We start from the raw sequence: 20,922 nt of genomic DNA, 5'->3' as shown, positions 1-20,922 counted from the left end.
GAGCTTGTGGAGCTGCCAGGACAGTCTTAGCATTGAATATTTGAAATTGAATCATACCATTGGCTCATTTTGCTCTGTGTTGTGATTAGATGTAGCTCTCGGGTTTCAGGCATTGGTTTTGCCCAGCCCTGCTATTGAGGGTGCTTTCAAGTGGAGATGCCAGTGATTAAACCTGGGTCCTTTGGCATGCAAAGTTAGTACAGTCGCTCCTTGGTTGTTGAACGCCTTGGTACTCGTACATTTTGGCACCCGAACGTCGCAAACCAGGAAGTGAGTGTTCCGGTTTGCGAACGTTCTTTGGAACCCGAACATCCGACTGCTGCTTCTGCGGCTTCCAATTGAGTGCAGGAAGCTCCTGCAGCCCAATCGGAAGCCGCCCCTTGGTTTTCGAAGTTGAACGGACTTCCAGAATCTGTTCAAGAACCAAGGTTCGACTGTACTTTGGAACATCTGCTTTGCATGAGGAACGTCCACTGCACAAGAGACCGCTATCTGAAATCCTAGAGATTTCCTAGGTATGTTTTTTTATATATAAATATTTATTAGATTTTCCAATTTTATATAAACACAAAAAGAAAAAGAAAAAGAAAAATATTAAAAACAAGTCAACTTCAATAACCATTTTTCAGTAACATGTTTCTTTGACTTCCTCATACCTCCCCTTCTTGTTCTCTAATTCGACTTGTTAATTCAGCAAATCCTAATCTCTTAACATTCCTTTTAAAATAACGCCTTATTTTCCACTCAACTTTTTTTAAATTTAATAACTTAAATAATTTTAGTTCCCATTATCTTTATCATAACAGCTAGAGACCACCAAAATTCAAACCAACATCTTTTCAGAGTTCATTAATTTTATAGTATTTCTGTAGATAATCCTTGAATTTCTTCCAATCTTCTTCTGCTGACTTTTCTCCCTGTTCGCGGATTCTGCCGATCATTTCTGCCAGTCCCATCTAGTCAATCAACTTCATCTGCCATTCTTCCAGAGTGGGTAGATCTTGAGTCTTCCAGTGCTTTGCTATAAGTATTCTTGCTGCCGTTGTAGCATACATAAAAAAAGTTCTGTCCTTCTTTGGCACCAAATGGCCTACTATGCCCAAGAGGAAAGCCTCTGGTTTTTTCAAGAAGGTATGCTTAAATACCTTTTTCATTTCATTATAAATCATTTCCCAGAAGGCCTTAATCTTTGGGCACGTCCACCAAAGGTGAAAGAATGTACCTTCAACATCCTTACATTTCCAGCATTTATTATCGGGCAAGTGATATATTTTTGCAAGCTTGACTGGGGTTATGTACCACCTGTATATCATTTTCATAATATTCTCTCTTAAGGCATTACAAGCCGTAAATTTCATACCTGTGGTCCATAACTGTTCCCAGTCAGCAAACATAATGTTATGTCCAAAATCTTGTGCCCATTTAATCATAGCTGACTTAACCGTTTCATCCTGTGTATTCCATTTCAGCAGCAAGTTATACATTTTTGACATAATTTTAGTTTTAGATTCTAGCACTTCGGTTTCTAATTTAGATTTTTCCACCTGGAAGCCAATTTTCCTGTCCAAATTGTATGCCTCCCTTATCTGAAAATAATGTAGCCAGTCTCGGACTTTGTTTTTTAATTTCTCAAAGTTCTGCAGTTTCAGTCTATCTCCTTCTTGCTCCAAAATTTCCCAATATTTTGGCCAACTGGCCTCCATATTGAGCTTTTTCTGAGCTTTCGCTTCCATTGGTGACAGATTTCCTAGGTATGTTTTAATGATTTTAGTGAAAACTGCTGTTGGGACAATACCAGCTGCAGTGGGAGAACAGAATCCTACAATTTATCAAGTGTTTCTGCTGCACCCGTGTCACACTGTTTTAGCTGTGCTCTTAATGCTATAGAGTGAAAAACATTGTTCAAATGCCTATGTTTTTAACTTCAGTGGATAGGTTGCTGAATCCTGCTAACCGAGTGCACATGTCTTTGGAAGAACAGCTGAAAGAGTTACTAGAAAAACTTGATCTCACCTGTGCAATGAAATCCAGTGGTTCTAGGAGTAAGCGAGCAAAGCTTTTAAAGAAAGAAATTAACTTGATTCGCATCAAGATAAGCCAGCAACAGCATCAGCCCTCTCAGATTGAATCAGGTATTGGAAGTTTTGAAGAAGAAAATGCAGTATTAGAACAAGAAGGCGAAGAAGGTAAGATCTGTTAATTTAAGCAAGTATTAATAAAAAGTTGATAGAAATTGCCACAATCCTTGAGTGAAAGGGGATAAGAAATTTACTTAGTGTTATCAAAAGCCCTGCACTTCTGTATACTTTTGTAGGTTATAAATACAAATTTAGGAATCTTAACTTAATTTGGTTAGTATATAATCAGAGGTGGGGTTTTTTAAAAAAGGTTTTACTCTCTTAAGTTTCCTGCCCAGATTCCGAGAGTACCTTAATCCTACAATGAATGAATTACAAATAATTGCTTTTGAGTAAACATGTATAAGATCAGAGTGATGCTGGCAGGATTGCATAGGGATTAAGAGATTTCAGAAAATCCATATTTGTGCATCCTTGCTCAGTTTCTTGCAGCAGTAAAATAAGTTTGTTTTCCAGATAAGCTAGAAATCACTATAATCCAGTTTAAAAGGGAGCATATAGGAATGGAAAAAATAAGAGTAGATTGAAGAGGTGAGAATAATCTAATGTGCCTAAAGAAGCTTACTGTTGCACCTATCTGTTTCCAAGTGATTATCCAGTTTTTACATTACATAGAAAGTTGCATTTGTTGCGGTGGGCCTTCATATTTTCATTAGTGGCTAGTTTCTTTCCCTGCTGTCGCACTGGAAATTGCTCCCGATACACCCGATAAGGCGGTTTTTTATAGCTCAGGTGCACATGTTTGCTATGTCTACTGTCTTCACAGTCATGGCCATGCAAGTTTTATAGGTGAACTGCAAAAAAAGAAGGGAAAAACCGGAAAAATTAAAAGGTTGAGATGTGAATAAAGAATGTATGCTGAATCCTTTTTTAAGTCAAAAATATGGAAAAGGTTAAAATCCAAAGCAAGTTTAAATGGGGAGCTGCTTAGTATTTTCATTGTGTGTAGAAGCAAATTGCAAAATATATATATCTCCTCCAAATAGTGGGTGAAATTCAGTGTCATGTAAGCAGTCCACTGATCAGTCAGGTACACTACAGAATGTCATCCTTAGGGTTGGGTTCATTGCAAGCATGACTTAAGTCTGGAGCCAACCTGTGATATTTCCTGTCGGGTTTTTGCCATTAAGATAGAAGTGTAAGTTTTACTGAATTGAAACTGGTAACCGTAACTCTAAGCTGTTTTGCAATTCTCAATAATATATTAATTTAGCAACGCTTTCAAAGCCCCCTATTAATTCTCAACAGTTTCAGGCTCCAAAAGTGTTTTTAAAAAAACTAACTGAAAAAGTTTAAACAGGTAAGGTGGATATATTACTCAGCTTACTGTATTTTAAGTACTTTTATAAACAGCTTACGTCATGAAACACTATGCAATTTGAAAGCTAATAGTATTTTAGAGGCTTAAAACTTTGGCACAAATTGGAACTCTTAAGATTCAATCCACAATGCAAGAGCGAGTCCTTTGGTTCCAGTGGGACTCGCTATGAAATAAATACATTGAAGATTAGAGCCAATCTTTTCCACACTTACCATATTCCCCTAAATCCAGGCACTAACTAGGACAGTTGGTTTAAAGTTTATGTGTTATACTTTGTATCAAACAACAATAATTATTGTGGGCTACATATTTGATACTAAGTTTTATGTAGTAGCTCTTATAACTATCAGTTTTCAAAAACCCAACTTTATTAATTTTTTCAGGAGATAAATCTCCCCCTAAACTTGAACCATCAGATGCATTACCTCTTCCTTCAAACTCGGAGACTAATTCAGAGCCACCAACCCTCAAACCTGTAGAACTCAATCCAGAGCAGAATAAACTTTACAAAAGAGTAAAATTTGACAATGAATTGTATAGTACTTCCATTCAGAAAGAAATAAATGGACACACTCCAGAACACTTACTTGACAGTAATCTCAGTGAGTCGACCGTTTCTGCTGTAGCTGAGTCATCAACTGATGTAAACAGACGTACTTCTGTTCTCTTCTGCAAATCGAAAAGTGTAAGCCCCCCAAAGTCTGCAAAGAACACTGAAACCCAGCCAACTTCTCCACAGCTAGGGACCAAAACCTTTTTGTCTGTAGTCCTTCCAAGGTTGGAGACACTACTGCAGCCCAGGAAAAGATCAAGGAGTGCTTGTGGAGATTCTGAGGTGGTTGATGAGTCCCCTGTAAAGCGTTTGGATACAGGTAAACATTTGCTTCCATATTCTTTTTAAAGATAACATGGATAAATAATAATTTACTCTTTTTTTAAAAAAAAAAAGCCCACATTAAATTGACAATATAAATGTACAGCTTTATATTTGTAGAAGCCTGATATCTTCTGACATCTGATTAATTTGTTTTATCCATGTTGTCCAACTTCATATTCAGGGATGGTTGTTTTTTCTTTTTTCTTTGCTGCTGTGATCTGCTCTTCTTTTAAATTAAATGGAATGTTAGATCTTTCTTCAAACCTTCTCCGCTAATGAATCTGAATGCTTGCAGCCTAGTTAGCTATCTTTTATACGGCTACCTTTGTGTCTAATCATGAGAAGAATATACATGGATTCTGTTAAAGGTCAACTTTAGGATTTACATTCAAACCCAAAAAGGTTTGGACCAGTTCTGTTGTGCCATTCCCAGAAGCAGCCCTCTCTTGAGTATAAATTGTGGTTCCCCCCTAAGTTTTATGCGTTGGATCCAAGCAGCTGTGTACGTTGCTTGCCAGGATTAAGCGTCATGGTTTTCCTTTAGTGCTCGAGCACTGGGAGTGCCCCTTTGGATCCAATCCTATATTACACTCTGTGTGTGTGTGTGTGTGTGTGTGTGTGTTTCAAAGAAAACCCTCAAAGTTATGAATGAGATTAATCTGGGGGGAAAGTTTTATTAGTGTTATGAATTATTATTTTTTTGAGTGATAGGTTCTTACAAAGCAACCAAATCCCTACTCTGCCACTCTGACCAGGGTTTGGATGAAGAAGTGGTCTCCCCCCTACTCAACTGTGCCTGGGCTTTGCTGGCAGGAAGCGGAGGCCCCGTGGAGCTCTCCTTTATTCACCTGCCTGAACGGTGGTTATATGGAAGCTGTTGCTGGTGGTATCTAGTATAAAGCCCCCCCAAAGGGGTGTCTGGGAAGGCAGAGGTGGAGCTGAACCAGCAAAGGGTTCACTGAATTAAAAAGGTGGCCTTGCTGGCGGTAAGTTGCGATCTGGACCTGTTTGCTGTGCCAGCCTGGCGTGACAAACCACAAGGCTTTCCTGTCCGTCTCCTTTCTTCCTGTGACAAAGATTGTGTGGGAGCAGGAAAGGAGATTTTGAGTCCGTAACACACAGCCGGTCTCTTAACCGTGGTCAGACAAGAGGGAATGTTATATCTGCATTGTGTCATTGAAAACGTGTATCATTTTAAAAGGATCGGTTTGGCGATACAAAATACACAAACACACTTGATTATGACGTGCTGCTGTTAATGTCAACTTTTCAAGCATTTGAGCAGCTTGTTGTTTTAAGCATAATAGTCTGACATTCATCTTTCATGTACTTGTGTTAAGCAAGTTTATTTGTTTGCAATGTAGAAAATAGTGGTGATTTACACTTTTACTTTTCTGTGAAATGGCAAAAGCAGAAAGTAGCTTGCTGAACGGTGTTCATTTTAGTGGTTCAAGCCATCAGACCTGATTCACAGCAAAAAGCTGTTCTGTTGAGCAAACCAGTAACAGTAGCAAACCAGATTTTCGGGGTGTTACCCTTTAAGATGCATATTCAGTAAACTAGTTGACTCCAGCTAATTATCTCTTTAAATTAGCTAACAAGATTGCTTTCCTCTCTACTGTTCTGCTTCCATGTTTTTCTTTTCTGTGGCCAGGAGTTCAGTTGAAGAGGCTGTGATTGGCATACGTTTTCAAGTATTAATTGTTTGGAGAATATTGCAGGTATCAAATATGGGTTTAAATCCAGAGCAAGTTAGTCTTACTTGGGTCCAGTTGAAGGAAATGGAACTTAGATCCCATTGAACTCGGTGCAACTTACGTGCAGCTAACTAGTTCTGGATTTATACAATTGTGTTCTGCATCTCGATGGGGAATGTGTCACAGGAACAACTGCTTAATGGGCTGCCCCAACTATCACACACTACAGAATGTTTTTACCCACAAAGTCTATATTTGAGTTTCCACCCCCACCATTTCTCATTGCAGTTTCTAGAAATGTCAAATCAAACTGTGTTGACTAGCATTTGGTGCAGAGAGAGAAATGTCATTTGTGGTTGGTGCCTCTGTACGTTTCCATGTGTGTTTATTTACTTATTCATTTTTTCATTTATATACACACACATATACATAGATACAAACCCCATTTACCTGAATATCCACCAGAAGCATGTTATTAGCCTGACTTGTTTTAGCAAATAGTAGCATCTAGTACAGGCTTCCTCAACCTTGGCCCTCCAGATATTTTTGAGACTACAATTCCTAGCATCCCTGACCACTGGTCCTGCTAGCTAGGGATCATGGGAGTTGTAGTCCAAAAACATCTGGAGGGCCGAGGTTGAGGAAGCCTGATCTAGTAGCTGCTTGATTTAGCTTTAAAGTGAATATTTTACAAGCGGAACTCATTTTTCCTTGTGTCTAGAATGCCATCTGAACAAAGTTTACCTGTGCCTTTGTGTTTCATTATGCCTCTACATGCCTACGGAACCTCTAATGCAAGAGTATGCCACTTGCTAGTTTGTTTCTTGCAGCTCATTATGAACCCATAGCAGAGCCCCCCCCACTTTCTCCATATTTGTCAGAATCTTCCTACTGAACACGTTTTCTCTTTTTTGCTGAGGTTATAGCAAAGGTCCAGAAGCACACAAGACCGTCAACCAGTGGTTCAAAAACGTTCCTTGGCTTACTTGCCGGCTATCATATGTAATTGCTACCAATCCCCTCTCCTGCATCATCTGGCATTCACAGAATACCTGGGAGGGTAGGCATTTGTGTGGAGGTATGTGATCCGGCAGTAAGAAATAGTGGAAGTGTCACCATTTGCTTGGTATGAACTTCTGCTATTTCTTACCTGCTCAAAAACTGCAATGGAAATTAGACTTGAGAGTAGCGATCAGTGTCCTGTTCTCTAGAGTCTCTTGCCACTTGCTGGTGAGTGGCCTTGTTGATCCCTTTTGATCCCTTGTTGATCAGTTGCCTGGAACTTGGGTTGTGAGGACAACATCCGAGGAATCATGCCCTTTCCTTCCTACCATTGGAACGGTGTGTTTCTCTCTTCCTTCCTCTTCTCCGCCCAGCCTCCTCATGCTTTCTTGAGAAGTTCCAGTTGTGCCGTTCCAGTTTCTCAATGAACACGTGACGACACATAGTGCTGTTTCTTTTCTTGGCTCCCCGCCGCCCGCCTCACTACTACACATGAAAGAGCAAAAGTACCCCTAAAATTGAGAAGCAGCAGGGGGAGAGAAGTGTTAGTGTCCCCCTGTTTTCAGAACTCCATTTTTTACTGTTGATTTTTTTTTTTAATTAAAAAAATTTACAGTGGACGCTCGAGTTGCAAACGTGATCTGTGCGGGAAGCATGTTCACAACCCGCAGCGCGGCGTCTGCACACGCGCAGGTTGCGATTTGGCGCTTTTGCGCAAGCACCGTAACCCGGAAGTAACCCATTCTGGTACTTTCGGGTTCGGCGCGGTGCACAACCCAAAATCGTGCAACCTGAAGTGTCTGTAAACCGAGGTATGACTGTATAGGTAAATGTTAAATATATTTTTCTTGGCAAATGTTTTATATCACCTATTTTAAATAGTTGCAAAATCTAGAAAGCGGGGTGAGTTTATAATCCTATCCCAGAAATAAGTTTTTCCCTGGTGGTATCAACTGAATATTCTCTTCTGAGGGAAAGAAGAAGAAAATGCTGTAAAGCTTTTTTTTTATTATTTGTGTGTGTTTCTGTCCCATCTCTCTTATATAGAACTTTTTAAGCCCATAAAATATTCAGGCAGTATTAGTTAATTGGCAAATGTTTCTTCTTTGCACTTAAATAGACCTTTTGTAAATACTGTTGTGCTTTGAGTAGAAGGATGGCATAGTGCAGCATTTTGTTGTTGAATAAAGCTGTTTCAGAGTGTCAACACTATTTCAATTACCGTATTTTTCCCTCTATAACACGCAGATTTTTTCTCCTAAAAAGGAAGGGGAAATGTCTGTGCGTGTTATTGAGCGAATGTGTGGTCCCTGGAGCCGAAAAATCAGGCAAAAATCAAATCGCGCTTCACGGAGAAGGGAAATCTGACTGCTTTCCTGCATTCTGCCTCAGGGTCTTACTGCCCACCCACCTCTGTTTCCTTGCTGTGTTTGCTGAAACGGAACAAAGAGCAGGGAAAGCCCCTCCCCTCCAGGCAAGCAGAGAGGAAAGCAGACTGTGTTCCTTCTATTTCCTCTCTGTGCTCCGGTGCTGCTGGGGGAGAGGGAGAGAGAGAGAGGGTGGGAGGGAGGGAGAGAGAGAGAGAGAGAGAGAGAGAGAGAGAGAGAAATGGCTGGGGTGGGGGGAAACGTTTGCCTTTCTTTTCTCCCTCCCATTAAATCCCTCTCCTGCATTCTTAGCCAGCTGCTTCTCTGCACACCACCTCATGTCCCTTCTTTGTTTTTCCTTCGCTCCCCATTTAAAATGTGGTTACAAAGCATAGATCCACATGGATCCTCAGGATCTTTGCATTGGGTCACCCCAAATTCACCATCAGATCACATAGCATGTCCATGGCTACAGCCTGCACCAGAAAAATCACGCACCCACTGTTGCCTGGGGCTGCAATGGTGCAAAAACGTGGTTACAAAGCATGGATCCACAGGGATCCTCAGGATCTTTGCATTCGGTCACCCCAAATTCACCATCAGATCACATAGCATGTCCATGGCTACAGCCTGCACCAGAAAAATCACGCACCCACTGTTGCCTGGGGCTGCAATGGTGCAAAAACGTGGTTACAAAGCATGGATCCACAGGAATTCTCAGGATTTTTGCATTGGGTCACCCCAAATTCACCATCAAATCACATAGCATGTCCATGGCTACAGCCTGCACCAAAAAAATCACGCACCCACTGTTGCCTGGGGCTGCAATGGTGCAAAAACGTGGTTACAAAGCATGGATCCACAGGAATTCTCAGGATTTTTGCATTGGGTCACCCCAAATTCACCATCAGATCACATGTCTGTGGCCACAGCATGAAGCACAAAAATGATACATCCACTGTTTCATTCAGAATGTTTTTTCCCTTGTTTTCCTCCTCTAAAAACGATGTGCGTGTTATGGTCAGGTGCGTGTTATAGAGCGAAAAATACGGTAATCATCTTACAAGACTCTTCTAATGTATATTGCGGATGTAGATGACTTGCTGCTGGCCTTATTAAGAAAACTTCCATAAAGCTGTCTTTCTAGATCCCTAGTGATCATGCAATCTTTGATATCTGTTAGCAGAAAAAAAGCTCTTTCTAAGTGTTCTCATGACTGTTGATCAAAACTCAAGTTAAACTTGAGTATAAAATTGGCAGGGAAAAACTAATAGACTATCAACTATACTAGAATATCTTACCCGGTTTTTGTTAGAAATATTGAAATGATAATGTTTCCAGTACTTTACTGAAAATGTAAGCAGGACAATTCTATAGCTATATCTCTAATGTGGAAAAGTAAGATCCTTTCTTTAATTGTGTGTGTTATGTAATTATTAAGGAAATACTGTGAGAGTGTTTTGGAAAGAATAAGCTCAGTTTACTTCTGAAATTGTGGAACTTGATGCCCTCTAGTCTGTTTTCTTATTTGTGGAGCAATTGACAGTAGCTGGAAACATTTCTAAAGCGCTGCATAGAAATCTTAGGATCCAGCGTATATTGTTTTCTTTGAACTACTTAACTATTGTACATGGTAAAAGCAAAATTTGGAATAAACAATTTAGTAGTTCCTTCACCCTAAGCCTACGATTTCCTTTTTAAAAAATTCTGTGTGCTGAAAACCAGTTCAGTAGCATCTTGTGACCCTTAGCACATGCTTCTGCTAACTCACAATACACCTTCTAAATTCACATGTGCAAGATACTTCCTTGGGCTTCGTCTGCTAATGTCTTACTGTACTGCTGAAGCATCTTTAGAGGTACGGATGCTCCAAATATAGAAATAGGTGGATAAATTAATCTGTCATCTTCTTTCATTGGAATGAATTTCTGCAAAAATGCAGCCCCTGTTCATTGTATCTCTTATGAAAAATGCCCCTAAGCTCTCTGCTGCTACATCTTTCAGTAATGAGCTGTTGATTCAAAGTGGAGAATATTTCAGTCTTCCACTTTCAGATATTACATTAAATATGACTAGTAGAAGACATTGATAGTTTGCATAGTTTTTGCTAATCTTGCTCTGAATACTGCTGGGAGGAGGGCTTATTTAATTAAAGCTCTTTTCCCTTTCAGTGAGACTAAATGGCTTTTTCACTGTCTTCCAGGTTCTCATATTAACTAATATGCTGAGTATTTATCTATTTGGATCCTAATTATTTTCTATTATCCTGAACACGGACTGGAATTCAATGTAATGATCATTTTGGAACGCAGAAAGACAATTACATTTCAAGTAATTTTTTTGGATCATGTTGGAGACACCAGCCATCCTTAAAACAAAATCAATATCTTGAACCCTGTTGGAGGAAGTCTTTGATATATATGAACCTATGCTCTTCATTCAGTATATTTCCCCATCTCCGTAAGTTATGAAGTTGTATGTTGCAATCTTATGTGACATAAATTGGTCGCAGTTTTACCAGTCCCCAGAAGTCTTACCTCAAACGTGCTCCTTGTGGGTTGATTGGTTAAGAATGTTCCTTTCCATTGCCATTCCTCTGCAAGCCAATCTAATCTTCCCTTGGCCAGGATATAGACTCCATAATACATTCACCAAATATAATAACTACATTTCTCTCCATCTTTATTTTGTTGCAGAAAATGCAGGTCTCTATAGGAATTGAACATGATTTTGCACTAGCACTGGGCAGCAAAAAGGGTCTATATAGTGGTGCCATTCATTGATTATTGAGAATACTTGCCAGCCGACACCCTCAATTACTGCCTAGATCAGAAAACCCAATCCTGCGTTATACAGAGATGGAATTAGGCAAGGGTTTTGTAACTTCCTAAGCCAAAGGGATTTTGAATTCCTAAATGCAGTTTCTTATGTTTACTTTCCAAACTTTTAGTATTCCTCATTTTTTAAAAAATAAATCCTTCCCTTTTTCTTCTGTTTCTTCATAACTGATTGCTTTCTACTGCATTGACTTTTTTCAGAGTCCAGTCGAGAATTCTTACCTGGTAGACACGGGTCTGCTTCTTTTTTACATAAATTTTAAACACTCTTGACACAATAAGTTTGACTCCATATTTACAGATTGGGTATAACTCAAGTTCCACAATAATGAAATAGATTTTTTTAATTGTTTTGTCTATCCTGTGTTCCAATGAAATGGTTAGTTGTGTTACAGCAAGGAGTAGTTGTAGTTGTAGCTTCTACTGTGACCGTTGCATATCTGCTTCAACTTACACTCAAGTAAAAGGTAAAGGGACCCATAACCATTAGGTCCAGTTGTGGACAACTCTGGGTTTGCGGCGCTCATCTCGCTTTACTGGCCGAGGGAGCCGGAGTACAACTTCCGGGTCATGTGGCCAGCATGACTAAGCCGCTTCTGGTGAACCAGAGCAGCGCACGGAAACACTGTTTACCTTCCCGCTGGAGCGGTACCTATTTACTTGCACTGCGTGCTTTCGAACTGCTAGGTGGGCAGGAGCTGGGACCAAGCAACGGGAGCTCACCCCGTTGCGGAGATTCGAACCGCCAACCTTCTGATCGGCAAGCCCTAGGCTCTCTCTATCTTCACCTATTAAAAATAATATTCTTTCCACAGTATGAAAATCTTAAGTACATGTTGTTACATAGAATATCTTCATCAATAGTAGTCAAAGACTTCTTTACTACTTAGAAAGTGTTCTGTTGTCCCTTAACTAGCTTCTTGCAGTATGAGCTGGAGTAGGCAAGAGCTTGTTCATCAGAAGCGCAAAGGATCTGAAATGGACTATGAACAATGAAATTTCATAGGCGTTTAACATTTAGAATGCCACACTCTTCCTTGTTGAAACAGACTAACATGGCTTTTCTTCTGAATGTACTCAAAATAGCCGTAGCAAAGAATGGTGTGTTAGGAAAAAGTTGCTTGGACAACTAATGAAAACTTAGAAACACAGAAAGATCATTGTAAAGGTCTGTTAACTTCCCGTGGAGTACTAATGGTTCCAGAAAACTTCAGTGTGGATCTGACAGAGCATCTCAAATGCAGAAGAAAATGAAAACAGATTCAGCTATTTTACCATTGCTCCAACAGAGTCTCTAAAATTGCTTGAGAAATTGATAGCATCCAGCTACCAAGTGCTTCTTCCTCGTTACTCTCTAATTTTTGTAAATTGTGTTAGGCCAGGCCAAAATGTTTTATGCAACTACAGTGGTGCCCCGCAAGACGAATGCCTCGCAAGACGGAAAACCCGCTAGACGAAAGGGTTTTCCGTTTTGGAGGTGCTTCGCAAAACAAATTTCCTACGGGCTTGCTTCGCAAGACGAAAATGTCTTGCGAGTTCCTGCGGGGGTTTTTTCCTCCCCCCCCCTTTTTCCCAAGCCGCTAAGCCGCTTATCAGCTGATCCGCTAAGCCGCTAAGCTGCTTAACAGCTGATCGCTAAGCCGCTTATCAGCTGATCCGCTAAGCCGCTTATCAGCTGATACGCTAAGCCACTTATCAGCTGATCCGCTAAGCCGCTAAACCGCTTTTCAGCTATTCCGCTAAGCCCGCTAAGCTGCTAATAGCGCTAAGCCGCTAATCCGCTAATGGGCTTGCTTCGCAAGACGAAAAAACCGCAAGACGAAGAGACTCGCGGAACGGATTCTTTTCCTCTTGCGAGGCACCACTGTATATCTGTTTCTGGCAACACCTGGGACTCAGCTATACTGCTGCAAAGAAAAAGTTATGTGTGTTGTAAAGTGAAATATACAAATGTGGCACTAGATGACAATGGTGAGCTGTGGCAAATTCAATATATTTTTCCAAAACTTTTTTTTAAAGAAAAAGCATTTTCACAGCATTTTTATATATGTGTAGATTCCACCATGTTCTTGCTAAATTATCATATATGTTTTTGTATACTTCTATGGCTGTGTTTGGATTTAATGGTGAATTATGGTTTAGCAGTACACAAACAAACCTTGGAGTGCTTCCCCCTTGCCTTTCTCTAGAGTAGCTAAGAGAAGTCTGGAAGCTTTTTTTAAAAAATAATAATATTAACTAGCTTAGCTTACAGCTGCAAGACATGCTGCAGCTCATTTTTGTAATGCTAGACTACATTTTCGTGTCATTCTTGAACCAGCCCTGGATGTTTTACACATATTTCTGCAATTTATTAGCACTCATTGTGGAATAGTGTGGGGATGTAAGGAACGGACTTCGGTTGGATATGGTATTTGAACTTCTTTGTTTTAACTGCTCATATAAAAGTGTGTGTACAAAAGTTTTAAATTGTCTTTCCAGTTTGGCTGAAATATTTTGCTGTTTGGCTCACAAAGCAGATCAGCACGCAGTATTACACTGGTTTCAATTCTAGGCATTTGATCCTCTGGTCTCTTAGAAATAATGATGCTGGCACTTTCAAGCCCTGCTGTGTGTACATACTACTTGAAAATATTCACTTTGCAAATATTATTGCATTTACATTTAGCTTATATTTAGCATTCCTCCCCCCCCCCCCCAATTCATGTTGTCCTGTTTTGGAGGAGGATGAAGATCTTACCTGTGTGGGGCTTCAGCCCTATAACTGCTCTTTCTAACAGTAGTTTTTCAGTAAGATTTGTGCACAATGTCAGTAATGCAGTAATCTTTGCCTATGCACCACCACCTTGTAAAATGAGTACCGGTATATAAAACAAGCAAGCTTCATGAAACCTTCAAAGCTGATACGACACAAGCTATTGTTGACTGCTTCTCATTTTGATTTCTCTGTTCCCGGTATATTCTGGTGTAAAAATGCAGAGTGACTAACTGAATGACAAGAAGGAGCGTATGGGGGTATAGGGAAATTGTAATGTCAATTTGCCTGCATTCTGTATTGTAGTTGGTTGTCTTCAGCTTGTATTGCCACAGGTTCATATCTTGTTGGATCGACTAGTGTCTAACGTGTTCATCACACGGTACCAGTTTTAGGAAAAGTTATTTCTTAGAGCAGGTTTCTTTTTTTGAAAAATGAAAGATTGGAAACATGTTATTTAAAACACTCCAAGGAAACATAATTTTAGCGTTGCTGTGTTCACCACAAGTGTTTGTATACTGGCGGAACCATGCCTCTATACAAGCCATCTTACCCTCTGCAGCTGGTGTGGCAAGCAGATCTTATCCCCCCTCCCCCAAGCAAGGCAGAGAGCTTTTAAGCTCTCAGACTTGCTTACTGGGCTTCTGAGATCTCGCAACAGGCTCCCAGAGCCAGGCAGAGAGCTTAAAAGCTCTTTTTGCCCCGGGAAAACCCTGCACAAAAAGCTCTCTGCCTTCCATGCCTTCATGGGATTTCAACCAATCAGTTTTCAGCAGTGTAAAAATGTACATAAGTTGCGAGTCACCTGCGTGTCTTCAGCGTATTTTATGCATCTGTTGAATCTTACGTACAATTTTCATTCATGGTCAATTGAAGCATCGTTCAGTTTTATTTATTATTACGATATGAGACACTACCATTCCTGTTTCTAAAATAAAATAAGATCAAATTTCAAAGTTGGCAGATAAGCTGTTTGGGTTGTGGACTTTTATACTAGTTTAGTGCTGTATTAGGCTTCTGTACACAGAATCCTAAACTGAATATTGCAGACAGTGTTAGCATTTTCTAGAGCTCTATTGAAAGTTAGCAGTCACCTATTTGATACCAAACTGGTCCTTGTGATGCTGGGAGTTTTGAGATAGCCATTTTCTTCTGACGATTTGAGAAATAGAATGAATTTGCTGTCACTTGCAACTCAGATGCTTTAAGTACTGTATTAACTCACGTTCTTTTAATTTCTAGATATTTAATGAAAATGTAGGCCTGTCTTTTGTATGTTTGCCTAGACTTCGTTCTGCATGCATTGCTTTAGGAGCGGCACAGTTTGATATATCTTGCAACAAGTATCAGTCCTTTGATCAGTCCCTCCTCTGTCTTCACTGATGTCTACACATTCTGCATGTTTCACTTAACTATTTAACGTTTAATCTCATTCCTCTTGCACATGTTACAGCTCTATTAACAGAGGTACTAAAACATGCACATAAGTATATATTGAAACATGTATGAAAATACAATCCACTTCCACATTATGTGTATTTTTCTCTTGTTAACCTGCCAGGTCTTTCGAATGGTTTTGGAGATGGCAGTAAAGAGTCGGAGTTAAATGATACTCCAGGGAGAAAAGTTGAACCTCGTCGCCGTTGTGCATCAGAGTCTAGTATATCCTCAAGTAACAGCCTGTTGTGTAATTCAAGGTAAAAAATGTGTTATTAGCCCAAAGTTAAAGTATGTTCAAAATATAATTATTTGGATCTAGACTTCCTATAAGCAGAGGTACTGCAGTTTGTCATTTGCCCTATCCCTCTTGAAAAAAATCTCTGCAGGCTTGCAGGACCCTCTGGAAAAGTGAGGGAAGTGGTAAAAATCCCCATTTCCCTTCCTCAAGCAAGAATCTTCACTGGATTTCAGAAGTGGGCAGCCCAACAGTAATATTAATTACTGGGGTGAGAGACTTCTGGCATATAAATGGCCATGTCCATGAAACCTTGTAAAGAAGTATAACAATTCACGTGTTTCTGCAAGCTATTGTTATTGTTGTTGTTATGTTTTCTGACACTTCAAATGTTTCTAGTTTTAGCCTGCCAAAATGTGGGAAAGGCAAACCAGCGCTTATACGAAGACACACGTTAGAAGACCGAAGTGAGTTGATATCATGCATTGAAAATGGAAACTACGCAAAAGCAGCAAGAATTGCGGCTGGTAACTGATATATTTACGCTATGTATTTATAAAAAATATCTGGCGTTTCTTCCTGCCTGCTCTCTAGAAATGAAGGGTGATGCCTTCCCATGACATCTTACTCTGTGGCCAGATGAATGTGAGACTTTGCCTATTTGTGTCTACCTCTTGATGATACCCGTTAGGTTTTCCAACTTGCCCCCGATGTGCCTCCTTCTAATCGATCTCTTATTTCCTCTGCCTCAGACATTTTGAGGTTGAACATAACAAACACAAACCTTTTCCCACCCATATTTCCCTCCTATGCACCCTTTTCTAAACTCATCGTTAAGATTGATCTGCTTTGAACACCCGTTACACCTTTAAACTCCTCTTTCCTTGTCTTGCGTTCTGCTCTTTGTGATTATAGCAGTTGGTCCCTTATGACTATTTAACCATTCCCTTTAGCACATCTCCACCTCGAGGCCTTGTTAGCATTGCCTTTCCTGCACCAGCCTTGCTTCACCTCATCTGCTTTCCCTCAGCTGTTGTCTCTTGTTCACGCCCTCGTTACTTCTTTTGTCCATCTAATATAAACTGTAAGCCCTTTGAGCACTATATTTTCCCTGTTCTATATATTGCCTTAACACACTGGTGTCACTAAACAAATAAATTTCAATTAACAAAGAACTCTTAGTTTGCATGTTGTGTTCAGGGCTTTCCATTGTTGACTCTGCTCCAAAATGCCAGGAAATCGCAGCTGAGAACAAGACACATTATTGAGGCAGTATGGTACGGGATCCATGCTGTGGTTAGTTCAAGCTTCGCCGCCACCTTGGAGCAGAATGGCTTGCAGTTCAGAATCAGAAGAACCTTTATTTGCACCAGCCACTAGCCGTAGCAATAAAATAAAATACAGTGTACTGAAGATAGAGGTAAAAACTTAACTATACAAAATACATTCTGGAGGTTTACATCAATGATCAAATAATAGATCTTATTCTAATTGCCCCTGCTAAATTTTCTGCAGTTTTTGCTGTTGCCCGATTATCTTGATCTGCTAGAAGAAAGGACGCAGTAGCAAAGGTTGAGCGACCTGGTATAGATAGCATTTGAGAGGTAATAACCTCTCTCTTCAAATGCTTTCCGTTGCAGAGGGATCAGCCTAACTCCCAGATTTGTCTGTTCACTGGAATAGACATGTGGGGTCTATGCAGCTGAAGCTAACATGCAACTGAAGTTACCCTTCCATGTTGCAACTACACAACTGGCACAAATGATAAGAGTTGGAAGGGACTGTTTAAGAGGGGAGGGGAAGGAGTTGACACACACACACAGACACACACAACCAGGGTTTGCCTTCCACCATTACACTTCTGTTTATAGGTATGGTACTGTATTTGAGTGCTGGGGCCTCTTAATAAATTACCTGCTCAGAAAATGTATGTATAATTCACAACACTGTGTGGAACGAGATCCTGGGCATAAACTTATACCATCATTGTACCATATTTCAGCTTTTCTGGAGTTCAGTCTGTAAGTGCCTCAAGTCTGTTAGACTTAGCTGAGATGCTCCTGAAGAGCCTGTGGGAAACTGAGCTGCTGAGAAGTCTAGTCATTTGATACGATTAAAACACAACACACATCTGCCTCCATTTCTAGTTATAGCAGTGGAAAGCGGAACTGTGTATTGGTAATTTAAAATTACAGTGGTACCTTGGTTCTTGAACATAATCTGTTCTGGAAGTCCTTTCGACTTCTGAAATGTTTGAAAGCCAAGGCACGGCTTCTGATTGGCACTGGCACCCCGGAAACAATAGCTGAAAGCTGCATCAGACGTTTGGCTTCCAAAAAACATTTTAAAACTGGAACACTTACATCTGGATTTTTGGTGTTTGGGAGCCGAAATGTTCGAGTACCAAGGCGTTCAAGAACCAAGGTTCCATTGTATAAACTTGAAATAATTTTCTATTCTTCCTTTCCTCCAAGGAGCTCGAGGTAGTGTACATAGTTCTGCCTCTTCCATTTCATCCTCGCAAAAACCCTGTGGTACCTTAGCCCTCATGGCTGATGAGGATTCCTTATCCACCAAACTAACCCTTACCCTACATTGGTTCACTTTATAAACTATTCTTTTGGAAAATTAAAACCATGTGTTGTGTCAATGTGGAATCTGGCATACAGAATGTAACTGAGGTAGGGTATAATTTGACCAAATTTCACTCACACTTCATATTGATTTTCTCTTGAACATTGGGTTTGCTGTGTGCACAGAATGGCAGGGTGGTGGAAGAACCTTTCTTACTTGCAAACTTCTCTGACTCGTAAAATGGGCTGCCTTTCAAACTCTTGCTGGGCAACACCGGTTCATACTGAGCACGTGCATAAATTTCCTCATTCATGGGAGCTTAGGCAAACTTTGGACCAGAAAATGCCTTTTTTTAAAAAAACAACTCCTGGGTAGTGGCACGAGTTAGACATTCCCCTTGATCTGTTGCAATAAAAAGATGCAGAAGATGCAGTAAAAACAAAAATGTTTCCAAAAAGTCCACCCACTCCCACTCTCCTTTTTCTTAATTGCAAGTCTGAGGGCAAGGACCATCTAATTATGATTTTTTGTAAGCTGCTCTTAAGAGTCTTTTTGGCAAAAGGGTTGGAGAATAAATGTCGTACATAAATAAAACCAAACCATCAATGTCTTTGGGAAGGAAAAAAATGGTTTAAAAGTGCTAGTTGCTCATCAAACATTTTTCTCATTCAAAACAAGTCATTTTATAGCATTTCTACCTCAAATTCAGTATGGACCTAACTCTTCTACCCTGTCAAGTTCCAAATCAAGCCATAGAACTTGCATCCCCACTTCCAGATTCCTTATTATAGTTCCAGAATGTGAGTCAACCAGCTTAACGTGGGATCATGACTGTGGCCTTATAACTAATGTGATCAATTATTTCAGTCCTACTTGTTTCCATGCCATGTAAAACTAATTACTATCCTTTGCAGGAATGCTGATTCTTGTGAACAGGCTATAGGAGTTTCCTAGTCATAAGCATCATCATTATTCAACTAACTTTTACTCAAAGTCGACCCACTGAAGTTCATGGCTCAAACTTAATTTCAGTGGGTCTACTGTGACTAAAAGTTAGTTGACTTAGTGTTTGATTTTTCTTCTTCAAATCTACACTAAACAACAGGAGAACAGAATCACAGGACTGCCAGTTTCAATTTGTGGAAATGATCACTCAAGAGTCTTAAAAGGCCACAGCCAACAAATTCTCTTAGCTCAACATATCTGTGGTTCTTGCATGCATAATATTAACTGGTTAAACTGGTCAATATGTTACTCTGTTCTCCCAGTCAGCCAATGAACTATGTGTAACAATATATTGAGCCACCTCCAACCTTGATGTAGCCACTTTTCTGCATGGAATGTTTTGTTCCGAAATCTATGTGGTATGGACTGGTTTTCACCACACCAAAGACTTGAGCAAGTAGAAGAGCAAAGATTAACAGCTGGTTAAAATTGCCCAAACAACTTAGGAGCTGCTTCATGCTAATGCCCTACTCAAAGGGCACACACAAAGTTTACCTTTTCAGTGTGTCAACCATTGCATCAACTGTAGCCGTTATTGATTTACTCTCTCTTTTTTCCCCTTTAGAAGTTGGGCACAGCAGCATGTGGATTTCAACAGATGCTTCCAATTCTGTCCTTGAGCCTCTAAAAGTTGTGTGGGCCAAATGCAGTGGGTATCCTTCCTATCCAGCACTGGTGAGTTATTTGTCATTTATATTAGAGGTGACTAGAAGTAACATACCGTATTTTTCGCTCTATAAGACACACCAGACCACAAGACGCACCTAGTTTTTGGAGGAGGAAAACAAGAAAAAATAATAATCTGAATCTCAGAAGCCAGAACAGCAAGAGGGATCGCTGCACAGTGAAAGCAGCAATCCCTCTTGCTGTTCTGGCTTCTGTGATAGCTGCACAGCCTGCATTCGCTCCATAAGACGCACACAACATTTCCCCTTACTTTTTAGGAGGGAAAAAGTGAGTCTTATAGAGCAAAAAAATATGGTACCTTTTTTTTATTCCAGTTGCACAATTTATTATGGGTGCATCTGAGTTCATGAAATGGCAAGTGGTAGTTGTCATATTCTGACTCTTTCAGAGTCAGTTTCCATGTAAGTGTCATGTTAGCCCAATTTCGGAAGCATACCCGTTAATTAGTTTCCCAATATCAATTTATTCCAACTTGGTACAGAAAACCAGGTTTGCTTGTTGTTGTTTTTTAAAAACATATTGGAGAGTCGACGTCTCCAAACATGGATATGAAGGGACATATATATGCACACATACATTTATATATATGTTTATGTATATATGTCCCTTCGTATCCATGTCGGCTCTCCAATACGTTTTTAAAAAACAACAACAACAAGCAAACCTGGTTTTCTGTACCAAGTTGGAATAAATTGATAATGGAAATATTAATAGATCCATCTCAATAACAGTTTATGCCTGGTTTTGGTACAGAAATGGTTGTGGTCTCCCATTATGATGATCTCTGTCGGGAGAGTGGGGAAATGCGTTCCAGTTACTTCTCCTTGACTTCTCAGCGGCTTTTGATACCATCGATCACGGTATCCTTCTGGAGCAGCTGTCCGAGTCGGGTGGGCAGCACTGCTTGGTCTTCCTTAGCCGTTTCCAAGAGAGTGATGCTTGGGGAGTGCTCTTCAGCTCTGTAGAGTCGTCAGTGTGGGTTAAGTT

General features: G+C 40.1%; 1 protein-coding gene across 5 annotated transcripts in view; it reads left to right on the top strand.

Annotated features, from left to right (window-relative positions):
- BRD1 (bromodomain containing 1) overlaps window positions 1-20,922 on the top strand; it is a 44,456-nt gene that overhangs the window by 17,575 nt on the left and 5,959 nt on the right. Inside the window, exons 7-12 of one of the 5 annotated variants that reach the window (XR_014539382.1) lie at window positions 1,929-2,186; window positions 3,843-4,331; window positions 15,556-15,691; window positions 16,069-16,196; window positions 16,905-17,089; window positions 19,814-19,923. Coding sequence is in view for 4 of the 5 variants with exons in the window: in XM_083574957.1 (XP_083431083.1) it covers window positions 1,929-2,186; window positions 3,843-4,331; window positions 15,556-15,691; window positions 16,069-16,196; window positions 19,814-19,923 (1,121 nt within the window). In the remaining variant the exon portion in view is untranslated. The remainder of the gene's footprint in view (window positions 1-1,928; window positions 2,187-3,842; window positions 4,332-15,555; window positions 15,692-16,068; window positions 16,197-16,904; window positions 17,090-19,813; window positions 19,924-20,922) is intronic. The other 4 variants (XM_083574956.1, XM_083574959.1, XM_083574958.1 and 1 more) reach the window with 4 other exon arrangements.

This window comes from Podarcis filfolensis (genome assembly GCF_964270895.1).
Source record: "Podarcis filfolensis genome assembly, chromosome: 10".
Taxonomy (NCBI): domain Eukaryota; kingdom Metazoa; phylum Chordata; class Lepidosauria; order Squamata; family Lacertidae; genus Podarcis; species Podarcis filfolensis.
This window is presented reverse-complemented; position numbering and strand designations above follow the sequence as displayed.